A 17,487-nucleotide genomic window follows, 5' to 3' on the forward strand; every position below is an offset into this window, starting at 1 on the left:
TCACAGTGACCACCTCACACCTCGTGGCTCTTCCTCCTGTCCCGCATGTTTCCCCTTTAATGTGGCTCCTCTACCGACGCGTGGCTCATCCTTCACCAATGTCGATAGGGTCAGGTGGAGAAGAACATAGGTGAGGCCTTCAGTAATTAGAGATTTATTTTAGTGTCCTTCCCAGGGGTAATCTTGGAAATGCTGGTGTAAGATTTCCACCGCTGAGGTAAGATACCTCAAGTGTACCTGTGCATTGGAGGCCACTCAAAAACTGTCTTGATATAAATTTTTCTGAGGATTTGTGAGTCTCTAGACCCTGATCCCAGCCTGGTTGAGCCTCAAGCCATGTGGGGACAGCTATGCATTATTCCTGAGTACACCACATTAAGATCATGGAAAGGGAATCTCCCCGAATAGGCAATCCCAATCCTTAGCCTCAACTCCTCCATTGTCATGTTCTTGTTGGTGGTGGGGGAGATACCAAACAAGTTCAGGAACATAGCAATAGGATTAGGAAACTTAGCCCTCGAGTTTCTTCACCATTCAATGAGGTCATGGCTGATCTTCAACCTAACTCCTTTGCCCTTTACCCCTTAATAGTTTTGGATAACAAAAATCTATCGATCAGAGTGTTAAAATGTACAATTTATCGAGCATCAAGGTGATGCCAGTCATGGTAGACTGGTACATAAGGTGAAGTCACACGGGATCAGAGGTGAGGTGGCCAGAGTAAATGGGCGAGGTATTAAATGAGTACATTGCTTCAGTGTTCACCAAAGAAAAAGGCTTTGTGGAAGATAATTCTTGGGTAGGGTGTGTGGCTAGTCTGGGTCATGTTGACATCGAAGAGGAGGAGTTATTGGGTGTTTTTAAAAGACATTACTGTAGATAAGTCTCCTGAGCCGGATGAGATTTACCCCAGAATATTGAGGGAAGCAAGGAAGGAAATTGTCGGAGCCTTAACTGACATCTTTGTGTCCTCATTAGCTACAGGTGAGATTCCAGAGGACTGGGGAATAGCTAATATGGTACCGCTGTTTATGAAAGGTAGCAGGAATAATCCAGAAAAGTATAGGATGGTGAGTCTCTCGTCGGTAGTAGGTAAATTATTGGAGAGGATTCTCAGGGACAGGAATTATACCCATTTGGAAACAAATGGACTCATTAGCGATAGACAGCATGGTTTTGTGAAGGGGAGGTTGTGTTTCACTAACTTGATCGAGTTTTTTGAGGAGGCGACAAAGATGATTGATGAGGGGAGGGCGGTGGATGTTGTTTACATGGACTTCAGTAAAGCCTTTGACAAGGTGCCTCATGGTAGACTGGTGCAAAAAGTGAAGTCACACGGGATCAAAGGTGAGGAGGCAAGATGGATTCAGAACTGGCTCAGTCACAGAAGGCAAAGGGTAGCAGTTGAAGGGTGTTTTTCAGAATGGAAGGTTGTCACTAGTGATGTTCCACAGTGATCTGTGCTGGGGCCTCGGTTGTTTGTAGTATACATAAACGATTTGTAGGAAAATGGAGCTGGTCTGATTAGTAAGTTTGCGGATGACACCAAGGTTGTGGAGTGGCAGGTGGTGTTGAGGATTGTCAGAGGATACGGCAGGACAGATAGGTTGGAGACTTGGGCAGAGAAATGGCAAATGGAGTTTAATCCAGACAAATGTGAGGTAATGCATTTTGGTAAGTCTAACATCGAGGGGAAATATACCGTAAAAGGCAAAACTCTTAGGAATATAGAAAGTCAGAGTGATCTGGGCATGCAGGTCCACAGATCTTTGAAAGTGGCAACACAAATGGACACGGTAGTCAAGAAAGCATACGGAATGCTTGCCTTCATTGGATGGGACATCGAATATAAAAACTGGCCTGTCATCCTACAGTTGTATAGAACCTTGGTGAGGCCGCACTTGGAAGATTTAAAGTGATTTCCATAATAAGCAAATGTGATGGGGGAAAAAACGTTTTCACACAATGAGTGGTTTGAGTCTGGAATGCACTGCCTGGAAGTGTGGTGGAAGCAGGTTGAATCAAGGCATTTGAGGGCATTAGATGATTATTTGAATGGAAACAACATGCAGAGGTATGGGGAAAAGGCCAGGGAATGGCACTAAATCATAATGCCCGCGTGGAGTGTTGGTGTGGGCATGATGGTTCAAATGGCCTCCTTCTGCACCGTAACAAATGCTGTGATTCTGTGATTGTCTTTTTACAAGTTTCTTCAACTACAGAAAAATAATTCTGTGTCTGTTTAATGTAAACATATTAGATATTCCTCAGATTCAATTTAGCGTATTAAATGGGGTAAGCAAACACTCACCTATTAATAAGGCACGTCTTCCCCACATATAGGTCCCCGACCATCACCACCTTTGACATTTTGAGTCTGTAGAGACAGCATAACAAAGCTTCACTGTTATGTAATGTCATTTTTGTTCCTGCTTACACCTTCCATTCTCTCTTCCTGGTCTCCTGTACGTCCTCCTTCCTTACAGCTCTCCCACACAATAGATCCCTCTGCCTTTGCATATCTCCTGACAATAGAATGTTTGCAAAATTTTTTGAATGCCTTCTTTAATTGTGCCTTTGGCAGCCCCCTCCAATCTCAGTTCTATCACCCACTTTATGAAAAGCCCTGGAACTTGCAATATTTTAACAATCTGCTGCAAGTGTATGGTATTAGTATTAATATTTTTTAGGAAAATTAATCAACATAAACCTGCCCTGATATTACTCAAGTGATGACCTTTGTTTCAGTGCTCAACGGCTCAAATTGAAAGAATGAAAGCTGAGCGAGTGAGGCAACCAAAAGTGAATATGACTTTAATACTTAAATGTTTCATTTCAGCTTTTAACATGGTTATTTTGGTGTTAAGTTTGAACCTTACTTCTAGTATGAATACCACATGCCCATTTTATGGAAGGAATCATAGACAGCCATAATTACCAACATTGAACCATGTTTTATTTAGAATTTGGAACCCGTTCCCAGGAAAATAGAAACAGGAACTGGGCATAGAATGAAAGCACTCCTGTGCTCGCTGACCTACAATGGTTCCCGGTGAAGCAATATCTTTTTTTTAAATTCTCACCCTTGTTTTCAAATCCATGGCCTTGGCCTTCTCTATCTCTGTAATGTCCTCCAACCCCAAACCTTCTGAAATATCTGGTCTCCTCTAATTCAGGCCTCTTGTGCATTTCCAATTCCAATTGCTCCATCATTGGTGCCATCAATTGTCTTGGCCCAAGCTCTGGAATTTCCACCCTAAACCTCTCCATCCACCACCTCACTTCCCTCTTTGAAGGCCGCTTCTTAAAACATAACTCTTTGACCATATTTCTGGTCACCCAATCTAATATCTTCTTACATGGCTCAATGTCGTACTTAGTTTTATAGATCTTTCTGGGAAATGCCTTGGGACGTTTCATTATGTCAAAGGTGCTATATAAATATCAGTTGTTGTTGTTTAATTTAAAAATGGAGCTCAATTAGTAAAAGAGAGGACAAGTAAAACATTTTAAGTTTTTATGCACAGTTGAATATCATCACACAAAAAGCAAAATATACCTTTGGAAGGAAACATCAGCATAAGGATCCTCCACAAAGTAAACCTCTACATGGTCATAAAGAAGATACTTTTAACTCATCACTAGGACTGGATTCAACTCCAGATCCTTGACATGAAAGGAGAGTTTGCTAACTTCATAGATTATCATAGAATTTACAGTGCAGAAGGAGGCCATTCGGCCCATCGAGGCTGCACCGGCTCTTGGAAAGAGCACCCTACCCAAGGTCAACACCTCCACCCTATCCCCATAACCCAGTAACCCCACCCAACACTAAGGGCAATTTTGGACACTGAGGGCAATTTATCATGGCCAATCCACCCAACCTGCACATCTTTGGACTGTGGGAGGAAACCGGAGCACCCGGAGGAAACCCACGCACACACAGGGAGGAAGTGCAGACTCCGCACAGACAGCGACCCAAGCCGGAATTGAACCTGGGACCCTGGAGCTGTGAAGCAAGTGTGCTATCCACAATGCTACCGTGCTGCCCACAACCCGACCCTCCAATAAAATTTGCTACAAAAAAAAGTGACAATTTTGTTCAAAGGATACTTTGAAAGTAGATACTGGTAAACACACTCTTACAGCAAGGAAGGAGGCCATTCAACCCAAGTGTCAACTCTTTGAAAGAGGTATTCAATTAGTTCCATTCCCCTGCTCGTCACAATAGGTCCACAAGTTTTTTCACTTTAAGTCTATATTTAACTTAGCATATAAAAACCAGTCCTTAAATCAGTCACATTATCTTCCTTGTCTAATGTTGTGAAGCTCTTGGCCTTTAAGGTAACTTGATATTGGTCTCAACACAAATAAAGCTCCCATTTATTCAAGAGCAATTGTTGAACAGATATTGCCTACAAATTCGTCAACTAGCCTATTCCCTTAAACTCAGGTTCAATGAGTCAACAGAAGTAACACTGTATCTCTTAATTAAATTGTCCTGCAAAGAAGCTAATTGAACCAAGCGTAGGACACCTTTCATTTCATGTCTCAAATTACTCACCCAACATTTCTGGTCTGTCGTTCTTGGCAGGCATATTTAACTTGAACATGGAACTGATCTTTAAACTGGAGACAGGCTTCCGGTATGTAACACTGTAGCAAGATTTAAAAAAGGGTGTTGTCATTGGATGTCTAGTGAATTAAGGAATAGATAGATACCTGTCAGTCCACGTAAATGGCTTTTACATAAAGACTCTTGATTTAGGTTATTCTGCAAGGTGACTTATAACTTCAGCAACCCCTGCACTCTATTCTAATGGAACACTGGTGTTAGCAACCCAATTTAAACCCTATTCTTCTCTCTAACCCTTGTGGTGATCCACTGTAATAGGAGATGTAAGGTAGGACCTGCACTACAGGTTCGCCGGTAGCTCCTGCCAGCTGGCTCCGCCCAGGGAGAACTGTATAAATATGGATGACCTCCAGTGCCCTACCATTTCGCCAGCTGCAGCAGGAGGCCTCGCACCTGACTGTAATAAAGCCACAGTTGTACACAACTTTAGTCTTTGTGCAATTGATCGTGCATCAATTTATTAGTCAGATTTTCCACAGAATGGATATCCGAATTAAGCCTGATCGCCTGCAGCTGGATCCTCACTCGCCCGACGCCAGGAAAGACTTTACTCACTGGCTAGCATGTTTTGAGGCTTACATCAACGCGGTGGACCCCTTGCCAACGGAGGCTCAGAAGATAAACGTCCTGTACTCCAGACTAAGCCCCAGCCTGTTCCCGTTGATCCAAGACGCCATGACTTACACAAAAGCGATGGAACTCCTCAAAGAACACGACGCGCAGAAGGCGAACACACTCTTAGCCAGGCATGTACTTGCCACCCGCTTGCAACTACCTGGTGAGTCCATCGAAGACTTCTGGTGGGCCCTATTTCCACTCGTCCGGGACTGGGACTGTCGGGCTGTCACGGCCGCCGAACACGCAAATCTCTTCATGCGCGATGCCTTTGTGACGGGGATTGCGTTGGACGATTGCTGGAAGGGGTCATGCTCGAACTGGTGGAGATGAAAACCGTGGCGCTCTCCATGACGGTCGCATCCCGTAACGTACAATCGTACCTCTCCCGCCGCACTGCTCACCCTTCTACCCCTTCCTACCCGTCCTGGACCCCGTCGACGACCTCCTCAGCCGGGGCTCTGCCTTCGCAATACGCCTGCACCGCACACCGATCCCCGCACCCCGGGGGTCCCCGCTGCTACTTGTGCGGTCAGCAGAAGCACTCCCGCCAACACTGCCCGGCCCCCACTGCAGTTTGTAAAGCCTGCAGTAAAAAGGGCCACTTCGCGGCTGTGTGCCAGGCCCGCGCAGTCGCTGTGATCGCGCCCTCTATCGCCCCCTCCCCCACACCAGACGCACAATGGGAGCCACCATCTTCTCCTCCTGGGTCCATGTGCGACCAATGGGCTTGTCCCGACCCCGCAATGTGCGCACCATGGGCGCCGCCATCTTTTTCCCCACAGGGTCCCAGGACATCTCGACATCGGAACCGCACCCGCTCGCCACCCGAAGCAGCCGATGGCTACCCACAGCTCGCTTCGATGACGCTGGACCAATCTCGCCCGCACAACCTGGCCACCGCGTCGATGATGGTTAAAATCAACGGCCACGCGACCTTGTGCCTGCTGGGCTCCGGGAGCAGCGAAAGCTTCGTTCACCCTGTTGCTAACTTTGCCTTAGTTCAATTGCTCTGTTTTATTACCTTTGCTCTTGAGTCGCCAGGTATCTTTATGATACCGCCACGTGGTTCAAGTAATGATCAATAATCCAATACACCGATTAGTAAGATTTAAATCAAAGCACATTTATTATACACAGTAATCACTACTGATGCACAAATTCTACGTTTAAGCTACTTCTACAACTAACAGGCCTATACTTAACTTGGAACTGGCCCACCAGGTCAGGGAAACAAATGGCCTTTCGTTCGGGTTCTGAGCCTGCGGGATTCGAAGTTGGTACAGATTGATAGCTAGGAGCGCCGACCTCGTAGCGAGCGTTGAATAAGACTTACAGTTTCGACCAGCTGCTGAAGAGTGAAGAGAACTGGAGAAGCGGTGGTGAAGAGCTGGAAGCGAGCCGAAGAAGAAGAGCTGCAGCAGTGGACGAGGCGAGCGCCTTGAACTTGGGGCTCAATTCTTATAGCCCCCAGGGGCTTCCCGCCTTTCGGGGCAGACCCTGTACCTGGTCCCAAGTGATTGGACTTTGTCCAAATCACTTGGTTCGATTCTCCCCAATGCTGGAGCGGTTCCGATCGATGGGCGGTCGAGGTGGTCGTTCACCTCCTTTTGTGTAGGCTTCTGCTGGCGCCGAAGAGTCTGGTTTTGCTTTATGTGGCTAAATGTTGCTTATTGTTCCCGGGGATTGCTCATTAGTGTGCAGATGGCTGGTGTTTTGTTATGCTGATGGTTGCTGGTATCGATCTTGTCTGGCCTTTCCAGAGGTAAATACACAGCCAACCTGCAGCTGCTCGTTTTTGTCCTGTTGGCTGACTTTCCCATCAGCCTTTGCTGTTCGCCATTTCGAATTGGGAGTTGGCCATTTTAAATGGCTACATTCTCTCCTTGTGATCCTAACGCGAAGTGTGAAGGATCACATAACTATGTTGCTTTCCATTCCCTGAACTGGGGGGGGGGGGGCACTTCCTTCATGGCCTCTGCACTGACCATAGCTATGCAAAATTTTTTTAACTAACAATTCTAAGGGCGCTATGTCAAACAGGGACATGCATTACAAAACAATAAACTGGGAACCTCTAACTATTCTTAATACACTACACTCACTTAAACATTTCATCATTCTACCTTCCTCAACCATACAAACAAAATCATAGCAGTTTATACATCAGTCTTCCTGGCTTGGCAGTCAAGCTCAGGATCGTATAATCTGCTCATGAACAGTTCTTTACATTTCTTTATTTACAATAAAACGGACATGAATGCTCTTTATTATAGATCGCGGGGGTCGAGGGTCTGGTCGTATCCGAGAATAGGGGATCTGATCCTATGTACCGGGATTCAAGCGCGGTAGGCTCTCCTTCTCCATTTCCATATGCAGCAGAGTATCGCTAATTCCAGTAAGGTTTCTATTACATAGGACAGGGAGTACCAGGTTATAAACCTGGCACACCAAGATAATGTGGTGTCGCTGGTGACTGGGCTCTGGATACTGCGGTGAAGTGAAACATTAATGGCTGGGGGGCTTGAAGTCATGGGGTTCGCGTTCACTCGCAAGCAAATGTCCATTATTATGAGGATGATCCATGTGGAGGAAGTCCTCATGGCTCTTCTCTTTCCTTTTCTTTTCCGGTCCTGGAGCTTCTGGAGCTCTGTGGGAACAAGCATAGTGTCTGTAACTATCTTTGTTTAAAATCTCGTACGATAGTGTGTCTGACCTGTAGTGCCAATTACTCCCTTTATAATTGGCCACTATGTGTGACTCCCTCATTTTTTTTTCAAAAATCGAATTTTAGGACAAGACACACTTCCAAATAATGAACCAATGCGAGCCGTCTCGCAGACTGCGCAATTTACCATCCAAATGTCTCAGGATGTAAATAGCATGTGGTTGGCAACCTAAAGGTTACCTAAACAAAACAAAACTTTTTGAACTGAAAGTGCCAAAATTAGGTGCGTATGGGCCGCGACGGGTAAGAGTTGGATGGAGTCCCCGGGTAGGACGGCTACCAATGCCGTGTCTCCCCTACCCGAGCGTAGTTGACCAGAGGGGGGGTTCCCAGGCAGGGCGGGTCCTAAGCCGTTTCTCCACTGCCTGAGCAACTGACAAGAACGGTCATGAGGGTGTGTGGGGTGTAACCTGTGGAAGTAGAAATTGTGTTACGTATAAACATTAGCGCAAAAGGGAGAACTGAGTCCCAAGTGGTGTTGTTCTGCTGGACCATTTTTCTGAGGGTGGATTTTAGGGTCCGATTCATGCGCTCCACGATACCACTCGACTGTGGGTGGTATGCTTATGTGGAATTTTTGGGTGATGCCAAATATCGTGAGGACGTTCTGCATGACATGTCCCGTAAAATGGGAACCTTGGTCTGATTCAATGCTGCGGGGGAGTCCCCATCTTGTAAAGATGTGGTGGGTCAAAATCTTGGCTGTGGTTTTTGCAGTATTTGTGCGGGCTGGGAATGCTTCCACCCATTTCGTAAATGTGTCAATTGCCACAAGTACATATTTATAGCCATTCCTGCAAGGGGGCAATGGTCCTATAAAATCAATCTGGAGGTTAGTCCAGGGGCTGTTAACGGGTCAGGTGTGGCTGAGTTGAGCCTTTTTGGCATATCTGTCCGGATTATTCTGGGCACAGATAAGACAATTCTCTATGTAATGGTTTACATCTTCCTTTAAATTCGGCCTTCAACAAAGCTGCTTGAGATGGGCTGTAGTGGGATCGATTCCCTGATGCCCATGACCGTTATGGAATAAACAAATCAGTTGATTCCTGTCCTGTTCAGAACCATATAAAGGGTGTCTTTTAATACCACACCGTCATGTGTGGTCAGGGCATTTTTGAACCTCTCGTAGGGTGCTGGGTACTTTCCTTTTACAATCTCCCTGAGATTGCTGTCCTGCTTCTGGGCCTCTACTAGATCCTCGATCTTTGTCTGTGAGACCTGAACTGCACTCACTAGTGCGCTTTCGGGGGGTGTCCAAAAATATCCATGCCTGGAACCTGCTTTAGCCAGTGCGTCGGCTTTCACATTTCCAGGGGGGGGGAGGAACGATGGTGACTGTGGACTTTGATTATCCCAACAGTCCTGTTCTGGGCTCTCTCTAAAATGTGACGGAGCAATGGGGCTGAGGGGAGGGGTTTTCCGTCTGCGGAAACAAATCCTCTTGCTTTCCACAGGGGCAGAAATTCCGTGAGGCTGTTGCAGACATAGAGGCTGTCCGAGTATATGTCTACTGGGCTGGGGAAGGAATCTGGGTGTTCCACTATATACGCGATGCTCTGCTGCCTGCGCGCCTAAGTGGCCTGGAAGTTTGAACGATATTTCCTCAAGGGCGCGTCCCTGCGCATCCTCGACATAGATACCGCAACCTGTTATGCGCTTCCCATCCAAGACTGTGGAAGATCCATCCACATAGATCTTTATGGGCTCACACATGTCTGTGAGCTGGGGACTTTGGGTTGAACTACCTATCTTGCTGGGGGTGTTTTAGCGATAAAGGGGCCGGTGTTGTGGGGTGGAGAGATAATTTCGCATTCATGGGGGGTTCCGGGATACTGTAAGTTGTCGGCTAAATAGGTGTGTGTCTTTGTCGTTTTAACAGTGATGTCCCGTCCCTGCAAGAGAAGGGTCCATCTCGCTGCTCTAATCTGACTAACTGTACCGTCCTTGAGTCGTCCGTCCAGTAAAAGTTGGGTGGGGGTGTGTTCGGTGAGAATTGTAATGAGGTTCAGTCCGGTAATATATGAAAAATACTGCACTGCCCAGAATACTGCGAGCAGGTGCCTCTTGCAGGCTGAAAATCCCTGCTCCACAGCATCTAAAATTCTGGAGGCGTAAGCTACGGGCCTTAACTGGTCGTGCCGTTCCTGGAGGAGCACGGCTGAAAGGGTGCGGTCTGTGGTTGCTACCTCTATGGCGTAAGGGGAAAGCGGGTCTGGAACTTGTAGTGCGGTGGCTGCTCGGAGTGCTTATTTAAAGAGTCCACAGGATCCATATGCTGCGGAAGCCATTCCCAGGGGGCTCCTTTCTTTAGGAGGTCTGAGAGGGGTGCTGCCTTGCTGGCGAAACCGTCAATGTGGTTTCGGCAGTAGCCAAACAGTCTTAAAAACGACCGGAGGGCTGAAACGTTCTGGGGAAGGGGCAATTTTTGTATCGAGTCAACCCTTTTATGCTCGATCTCGCGTTTACCATGTGTGATAATTGTTCCCAAATATATCACCTTTTCTTCCAAAATCTGGGCCTTTTTGGGGTTGACTTTACAGCCGATTGAGTGTAAGAGTTCCAGGAGTTCGGACAGATGCTCAATGTGCTCTTCCTTGGTGTCTGTCTGCAGTAGTAGGTCGTCTACATACTGAACCAGACATTCGGGGCAAGAAAATTTGGCTAAACCATTTGCCAGCTGTCGGTGGAAAATGGAGGGGGAGTTGTGGAATCCTTGTGGCAGGCATGTCCACATGTACTGCTGTGCTTTAAAGGTGAAGGCAAATTTGTACTGGCACGCCTTTGCCAATGGAATGGGCCAGAATCCATTACTGACGTCCAAAACCGTAAAGAATCGGGAATTGAGTCCCTGCTTGAGCATGGTCTCGGGACTTGTTGCTACTGTGGGGGCTGCTGCGGGGGTGATTTTGTTGAGTTCCCAATAATCAATGGTCAGTCGCCATGATCCATTGGGCTTTCTCACTGGCCAAATCGGGGCATTATTAGTGGAGGCTACCGATCTAAGTACGCCCTGCTCTAATAAGCTTTCTATTACCTTGGAGATTTCTCCCTCTGCCTCTTGGGGAAATCCATATTGTTTTTGGGGTCTAGGGTCAGGTCTTGTTATTTGTACGGAGCCAGTCATCCGTCCACAGTCGTGCTTGTGGGTCGCGAATGCTGCCCTGTACTTTTGCAGAACTGCCCTAACCTGCTTGTCCGTACTAAGCGTGGTCGGGTTGAACCAAAATTTGCCTACTGCGCTAATTTTGTTTGTGTACTCTCCTATGTTGAGCGTTGTTCTTGCGGATTTTGCCATCTTCCAGACACACTGGTTGACTGGATCGAATGAAAGATTATGGGAATTCATGAAATTGATTCCCAGAATGTGTTCTGCTGTGTGGGGCAGGTCAACTAAAACTACAGGGTGCTTGGTGGTAATGGTACCGATTTGAATGGGTACAGGCGCTGATGTGTCCCTGCTGTGAGTGGCCTGTAAAGCCACTGAGGGTGATGGTGGCTGTAGTGGGCCACGTGTCTTTTTGGAACATGGTCGAGGAATTTATTGTGGTGCGGGACCCTCCTGTGTCCCATAGAAATTCGATGGGCTGTCCCCGAATTTACGCTGCAACTACCGGTCGTCCGGACCTATCCCAAAGGGTGTCGCAGACCCAACTGGGGGAGCCCAGCCCGTACACCATCAGTCCGTTCCGGTCAAGTCCATCTGATCTGAACGGGTGCTCACGCTATGAATGGGCTCTGTCTTTTTCTTACTCAGAGTGCCCGTCTGCTGGGCTCTCTGTGGCTTTTTAGGGGCATTGTACTCTCTTGCGAAGTGTCCCAACTGTCCGCAGTTGTAACACTCCTGTGACTTGCGTGGGGGGCTGTTCTTTCCCTCATTCACCTATGCGGGGTTCTGGTGTGTTTTTACTGCCTGCATATCTGCGCCGGCCTGCTTTTCCTCAGTATTCTTAACTGCGGGTTTGCTCTGTATAGATTGCTCCCAAGCGCGGGACATTCTTTTCACTACCCACTTCTCATTATGGACCTCCTCTGAGGGATCATAACTCGTGCAGGCTTTCTGTCCTGTTTCTGTGGCATGGGAGATAAGGGTGCGGGTCCATTTGGACATGTTGTCTGGGGACAAATGGGCACGGTCTATGTCTCCAAAGACTACTACAAAGTGAATCCACAGGCGTCCAGCAAACGCTGTGGGGTGCTCGGATTTCTTTTGCCTACATTTGTTGAGGCCATCTACGGGATCACCCCGGTTATACCCGATTGCATCCAGGATCGCGGTATGCATTTCTGCAAGGGTGCCTCCTCGTACATTCTGTGGGTCGGGAAGGGCTGCTGCTACTGAAGGGTCTAAACTTAAAACGGTGAGCTTTACATGCTCTCGCTCATCCAGGCCGTACATGGTCGCCTGATGCTTTACGGTGGCAAAGAAATGGTGGGGGTCTTAGGTGGGAGGAACGGTGTGATCTTATCGCACGCGTCCCGTAATTGGGTCACTGTTAAGGGGGTGTAGTATAGAAATTCTGTGTCGTCTATTATGGCTGTGCGGCGGGTGGTTACTGGGTTCATTGGAGCGTGAACTATCTGCTCTGTGGGGGGTTGGGGCGCTTTTCTCTTTTGTGGCTTTCCCTGCGCACATGTTCCCTGAACATATCTTTGCGCTGTTTCATTCAGTTCTTCCCAATCAGGGCCGTCTTCCTAATCTAATTTGTCTCCAAAGGTTTCCTGGAAACCTTTCTGAACAGAAAGCAGCGATTGCAGCTCTGCAATCTGCTTCCGGCACTTTGCGTGATCTAGCGTGCTTTGTCTTTGTTCTGTGGTGGCAGCATGGAGTGGATCTTAATGCTGCCTTGAGGTCACTACACTGTCTCTGCTTCTACCTGTTTTTCTGTTTCCTCACGTACCAGGACTGCACGTTGCGTGTCCTGATAGGCCTTTTCGTATTGAGACTGGAAGCTGCTTAAGTGCGCCAGCAAGACTGGTGTGCCCTTTTGGCATCCTCCACCTCTCCATCTTTTGCTGCCAACTTCCTTCTCAATTCTAAATTCTCCATTTCAACCTCGCTTACATCGACCTTACTCATTCGATGTATGCCCTCAACTTCTTTCCGGAGCGTCCTAACGACCTCCTCTGTGCCTCGCAATTGTACCAAGCAGGACACGATTGCCATCGGCTTGCGAGCTTTCCCTAAGCTCTTTTTGTGGATCTCGCTCAGGGTCTCCCACCAAGTATGTCCTATACTCCCGGGACCTGATTCCTCATTGTCACAGAATTAATTCCAAAGGGGCCATCCTTTCCCTTTGAGATATTTCCTGATCTCTTCCTCCCAGATAGGACATTGTCCCACTCTACTGCTGCTGGTCGCTGCGACCGCAAATTCCTCTGGGTTCATTAGGCGCTGCATTGCCATCTTTCCTATCCGAATGCTGCTCTTCAAATTTGGGACACGGGTATTAATCCGAATGCTGCTCTTCAAATTTGGGACAGGGGTGTTAAGGCGGTGCTGTAAATACGTGTACGGCTTTCGCTACTTTCCGATATACAAACTTCCGACAGTTTTGTCGCAACAAAAAATCTATCAGTTTTACCTTATCGCCCTGTTAGTTACGCATGCATACACACACTTCCGAATTAGGAGTATTGATCAGAACTGCTTGAACACTTGTGGCTTTCTGTTTCCAATTGGATCTCTAATTCAAATTCTGGGTTCTCCCGGAGTGGTTTTCCACTTCTAGATCGGGTCCCGTCAGGATGTCACTAAATAATGTTGCTAACTTTGCCTTAGTTCAATTACTCTGTTTTATTACCTTTGCTCTTGAGTCGCCAGGTATCTTTATGATACCGCCACGTGGTTCAAGTCCGAGTAATGATCAATAATCCAATACACCGATTAGTAAGATTTAAATCAAAGCACATTTATTATACACAGTACTCACTACTCATGCACAAATTCTACGTTTAAGCTACTTCTACAACTAACAGGCCTATACTTAACTTGGAACTAGCCCACCAGGTCAGGGAAACAAATGGCCTTTCGTTCGGGTTCTGAGCCTGCGGGATTCGAAGTTGGTACAGATTGATAGCTAGGAGCGCCTATCTCGTAGCGAGCGTTGAAGTAAGATTTACAGTTTCGACCAGCTGCTGAAGAGTGAAGAGCTGGAGAAGCGGTGGTGAAGAGCTGGAAGCGAGCCGAAGAAGAAGAGCTGCAAGTGGTGGAAGAGGAGAGCGCCTTGAACTTGGGGCTCAATTCTTATAGTCCCCAGGGGCTTCCCGCCTTTCGGGGCAGACCCTATACCCGGTCCCAAGTGATTGGACTTTGTCCCAATCACTTGATTCGATTCTAGCACAGGGCTAAATCGCTGGCTTTGAAACCAACCAATGCAGGCCAGCAGCACGATTCAATTCCCGTACCAGCCTCCCCGAACAGGCGCCGGAATGTGGCGACTAGGGGCTTTTCACAGTGACTTCATTTGAAGCCTACTTGTGACAATAAGCGATTTTCATTTCATTTCAATGCTGGAGCGGTTGCCTGATCGATGGGCGGTCTTGAGGTGGTCGTTCACTCCTTTTGTGTAGAGTTCTGCTGGCGCCGAAGAGTCTGGTTTTGCTTTATGTGTCTAAATGTTGCTTATTGTTCCCGGGGATTGCTCATTAGTATGCAGATGGCTGGTGATTTGTTATGCTGATGGTTGCTGGATCTTGTCTGGCCTTTCCAGAGGTAAATACACAGCCAACCTGCAGCTGCTCGTTTTTGTCCTGTTGGCTGACTTTCCCATCAGCCTTTGCTGTTCGCCATTTTGAATCGGGAGTTGGCCATTTTAAGTGGCTACAACCCAGATACGGTAGGGCGCTGCTCCCTCGCGGTCCACCCGGCCAATCAAAGGATCTCCCTAGCCTCCGGATCCCACTCCGTCCAGCTGGCCCTACAGTCGAGGAACCTCCCAGCCTCTCGCTGGCAGGAGGTCCTCCCTGACGCTCTGCACTCCATCCGGTCACTATTGTGCACCGCCACTAATAACACACCCCATGAACGTGTTTTTACCTTCCCCAGGAAGTCCACATCCGGTGTGTCGCTCCCGACTTGGCTCGCTGCTCCAGGACCGGTCCTTCTCCGTAGCCACGTCCGACTCCACAAGGCAGACCCCTTGGTGGACAGGGTTCACCTGCTCCACGCCAACCCTCAATATGCCTACATTGAGTTCCCTGACGGCCGCCAAGATACCGTTTCACTCAGGGACCTGGCACCGTCAGGTTCCACTCCAACACCCCCCCCCACCAATGCGTCCCCCCCCACCTCCCACCGCGCCGCCAATATTGACCCCACCGGACCACTGCCCCCCCCCCCTTCCCCTTTTCCGCACAAGAGGACGAAGAGGACTTCTGTACGCTCCCGGAGTTCCCCGATGACTGGCCAGCATCAGCACCGCCACCACCGCCATCGGCGCCACCTCCACCACCGCCAGCACTGACTTCACCACCACCGTTACGCCGATCCCAACGAAGCACCAAAGCACCGGACCGGCTGAACCTTTGACGGACTCCGGACCGTCAACATGGACTTTTCTTTCCCTACCACTGTACATAATTCCACTAACTGTATATACTTTCACGGCACCCCCGCCGGACTCATTTTTAACAGGGGGTGAATGTGGTGATCCACTGTAATAGAACCTAGAAAAATACAGCACAGAACAGGCCCTTCGGCCCATGATGTTGTGCCGAACCTTTGTCCTAGATTAATCATAGATTATCATTGAATTTACAGTGCAGAAGGAGGCCATTCGGCCCATAGGAGATGTAAGGTAGGACCTGCACTACAGGTTCGTCGGTAGCTCATGCCGGCTGGCTCCGCCCAGGGAGAACTGTATAAATATGCATGACCTCCAGTGCCCTGCCATTTCGCCAGCTGCAGCAGGAGGCCTCGCATCTGACTGTAATAAAGCCACAGTTGTACACAACTTTGGTCTTTGTGCAATTGATCGTGCATTAATCCTGCAGCACAGGTATTCAAAATGTCTGTCGTGGCTCAGTTGGTCGCACTCATGCCTCAGAGCCCAAAGTCCCACTCCAGGATTTGAGCACAAAAATAAAGGCTGACGTTCCAGTGTAGCAAGCACAGCTATCTTTTAGATATTAAACCGAGGTTATGGCTGCCTGCTCTGGTGGGTATATAAGATCACAAGCCATTATTCCGAAAAAAGAGCAGGAGAGTTATCCCTGGTGTCTGGCCAATAACTGTCCTTCAATCAACATCACAAAACCAGATTGGCTGGGATTCTCTGTTGTGAGTCCACTCTGCTACCACTGCGAGCGAGGACGGAGAATTTGGCGCTCAGCCAAATCTCCCATTCACTGCAGCGGAACCAGAGAATCCCGCTGCCATGAGCGGATGGAGGATCCTGCCCATTAAGCTTGTCATTATTACATTGCTATTTACGGGAGCTTACTGTGGAGAAATTAGCTGCTGCATTTCCTACATTATACCAGGGCTACATTTCAAAAGTATTTAATTGGCTGTAAAGTGCTTTGAGATGTCCAGTGGTCTATGAGAAATCCTAAAAAAGTATTTCCTTCTTTCAGAATGCCACCCCATCCACTGGATGAGGAGACAGAATTCACTGGAGATCATTTCAATCAAGACTGCCTTGATTGTTGCCCTCCAGATTGCAAAATGGAACAAACAGTGCAACGCTTTAAATGGAAACTACAAATTGGTTAAAGTAGATACTTTGAATGTTAAAAATAGGAATATGAACTCAGCACAAGTGAACACTCTCAACAATCACAATCATAACCAGTGCTGGCCAACACAGATGATTAGAGCAATTGTAATTCCACCTGCACAAGAACATTGCATGCTGGGGGGTGATAGGGTGCTGGTGGTCACGCTGTACTCTTGATGCATTCCCCCCCCTTGCCATTTATACTCGCCTGATTTCAGTTATGGGAAGATTACCCACCCTAACGTACTGGATGTCTAACTTATTTGGCAGTGCTTTGTCCTGATGGTTTAATGAACGTGAAATGATGACCACTTTGTATATCTGCATACAATGTTGTTGACGTTGAGCAATGATCTTCCTCATGATTTTCAAATTCCTTTGGAATGACAGAGTAATTTAGAAATAAAACAGAAAACTGCCAATCAATATTCAAGAACATGGAGAAAAATAGTGCAATTTTAAAGAGGGTGCAGCAGCAGAGGGACTTGGGTGTATATGTGTATACGTCACTGAAGCTGGCAGGACAGGTTGAGAGAGCAGTTAATAAAACACACAGTTTCCTCGGTTTTATTAAATAGGGCAGAGAGTACAAGAGCAAAGAGGTTATGTTGAACTTGTTTAACACTAGTTTGGCCTTAACTGGAGTGTTGCCTCCAGTTCTGGGCACCGCATTTTCGGAAGGATGTAAATACATTGGCGAGAGTACAGAAAATATTTGAGACTGGTTCCAGGAATGAGGAACTTCAGATCGAAAGACAGAATCTAGGGCTGTTTTTCTTGGAGAAAAT

The 17,487-nt window shown here is 47.6% G+C and overlaps 1 protein-coding gene across 3 annotated transcripts in view; it reads right to left on the reverse strand.

Moving 5' to 3' along the window:
* The window catches only part of rab36 (RAB36, member RAS oncogene family), an 89,503-nt gene that overhangs the window by 64,853 nt on the left and 7,163 nt on the right, over window positions 1-17,487 (reverse strand). For all 3 annotated transcript variants that reach the window (XR_011940648.1, XM_072498498.1, XM_072498508.1), the window contains exons 3-4: window positions 4,565-4,656; window positions 2,312-2,377 (exon numbers count right to left, since the gene is read on the reverse strand). Coding sequence is in view for 2 of the 3 variants with exons in the window: in XM_072498498.1 (XP_072354599.1) it covers window positions 2,312-2,377; window positions 4,565-4,656 (158 nt within the window). In the remaining variant the exon portion in view is untranslated. The remainder of the gene's footprint in view (window positions 1-2,311; window positions 2,378-4,564; window positions 4,657-17,487) is intronic.

Source organism: Scyliorhinus torazame, chromosome 1 (genome assembly GCF_047496885.1).
Source record: "Scyliorhinus torazame isolate Kashiwa2021f chromosome 1, sScyTor2.1, whole genome shotgun sequence".
Taxonomy (NCBI): domain Eukaryota; kingdom Metazoa; phylum Chordata; class Chondrichthyes; order Carcharhiniformes; family Scyliorhinidae; genus Scyliorhinus; species Scyliorhinus torazame.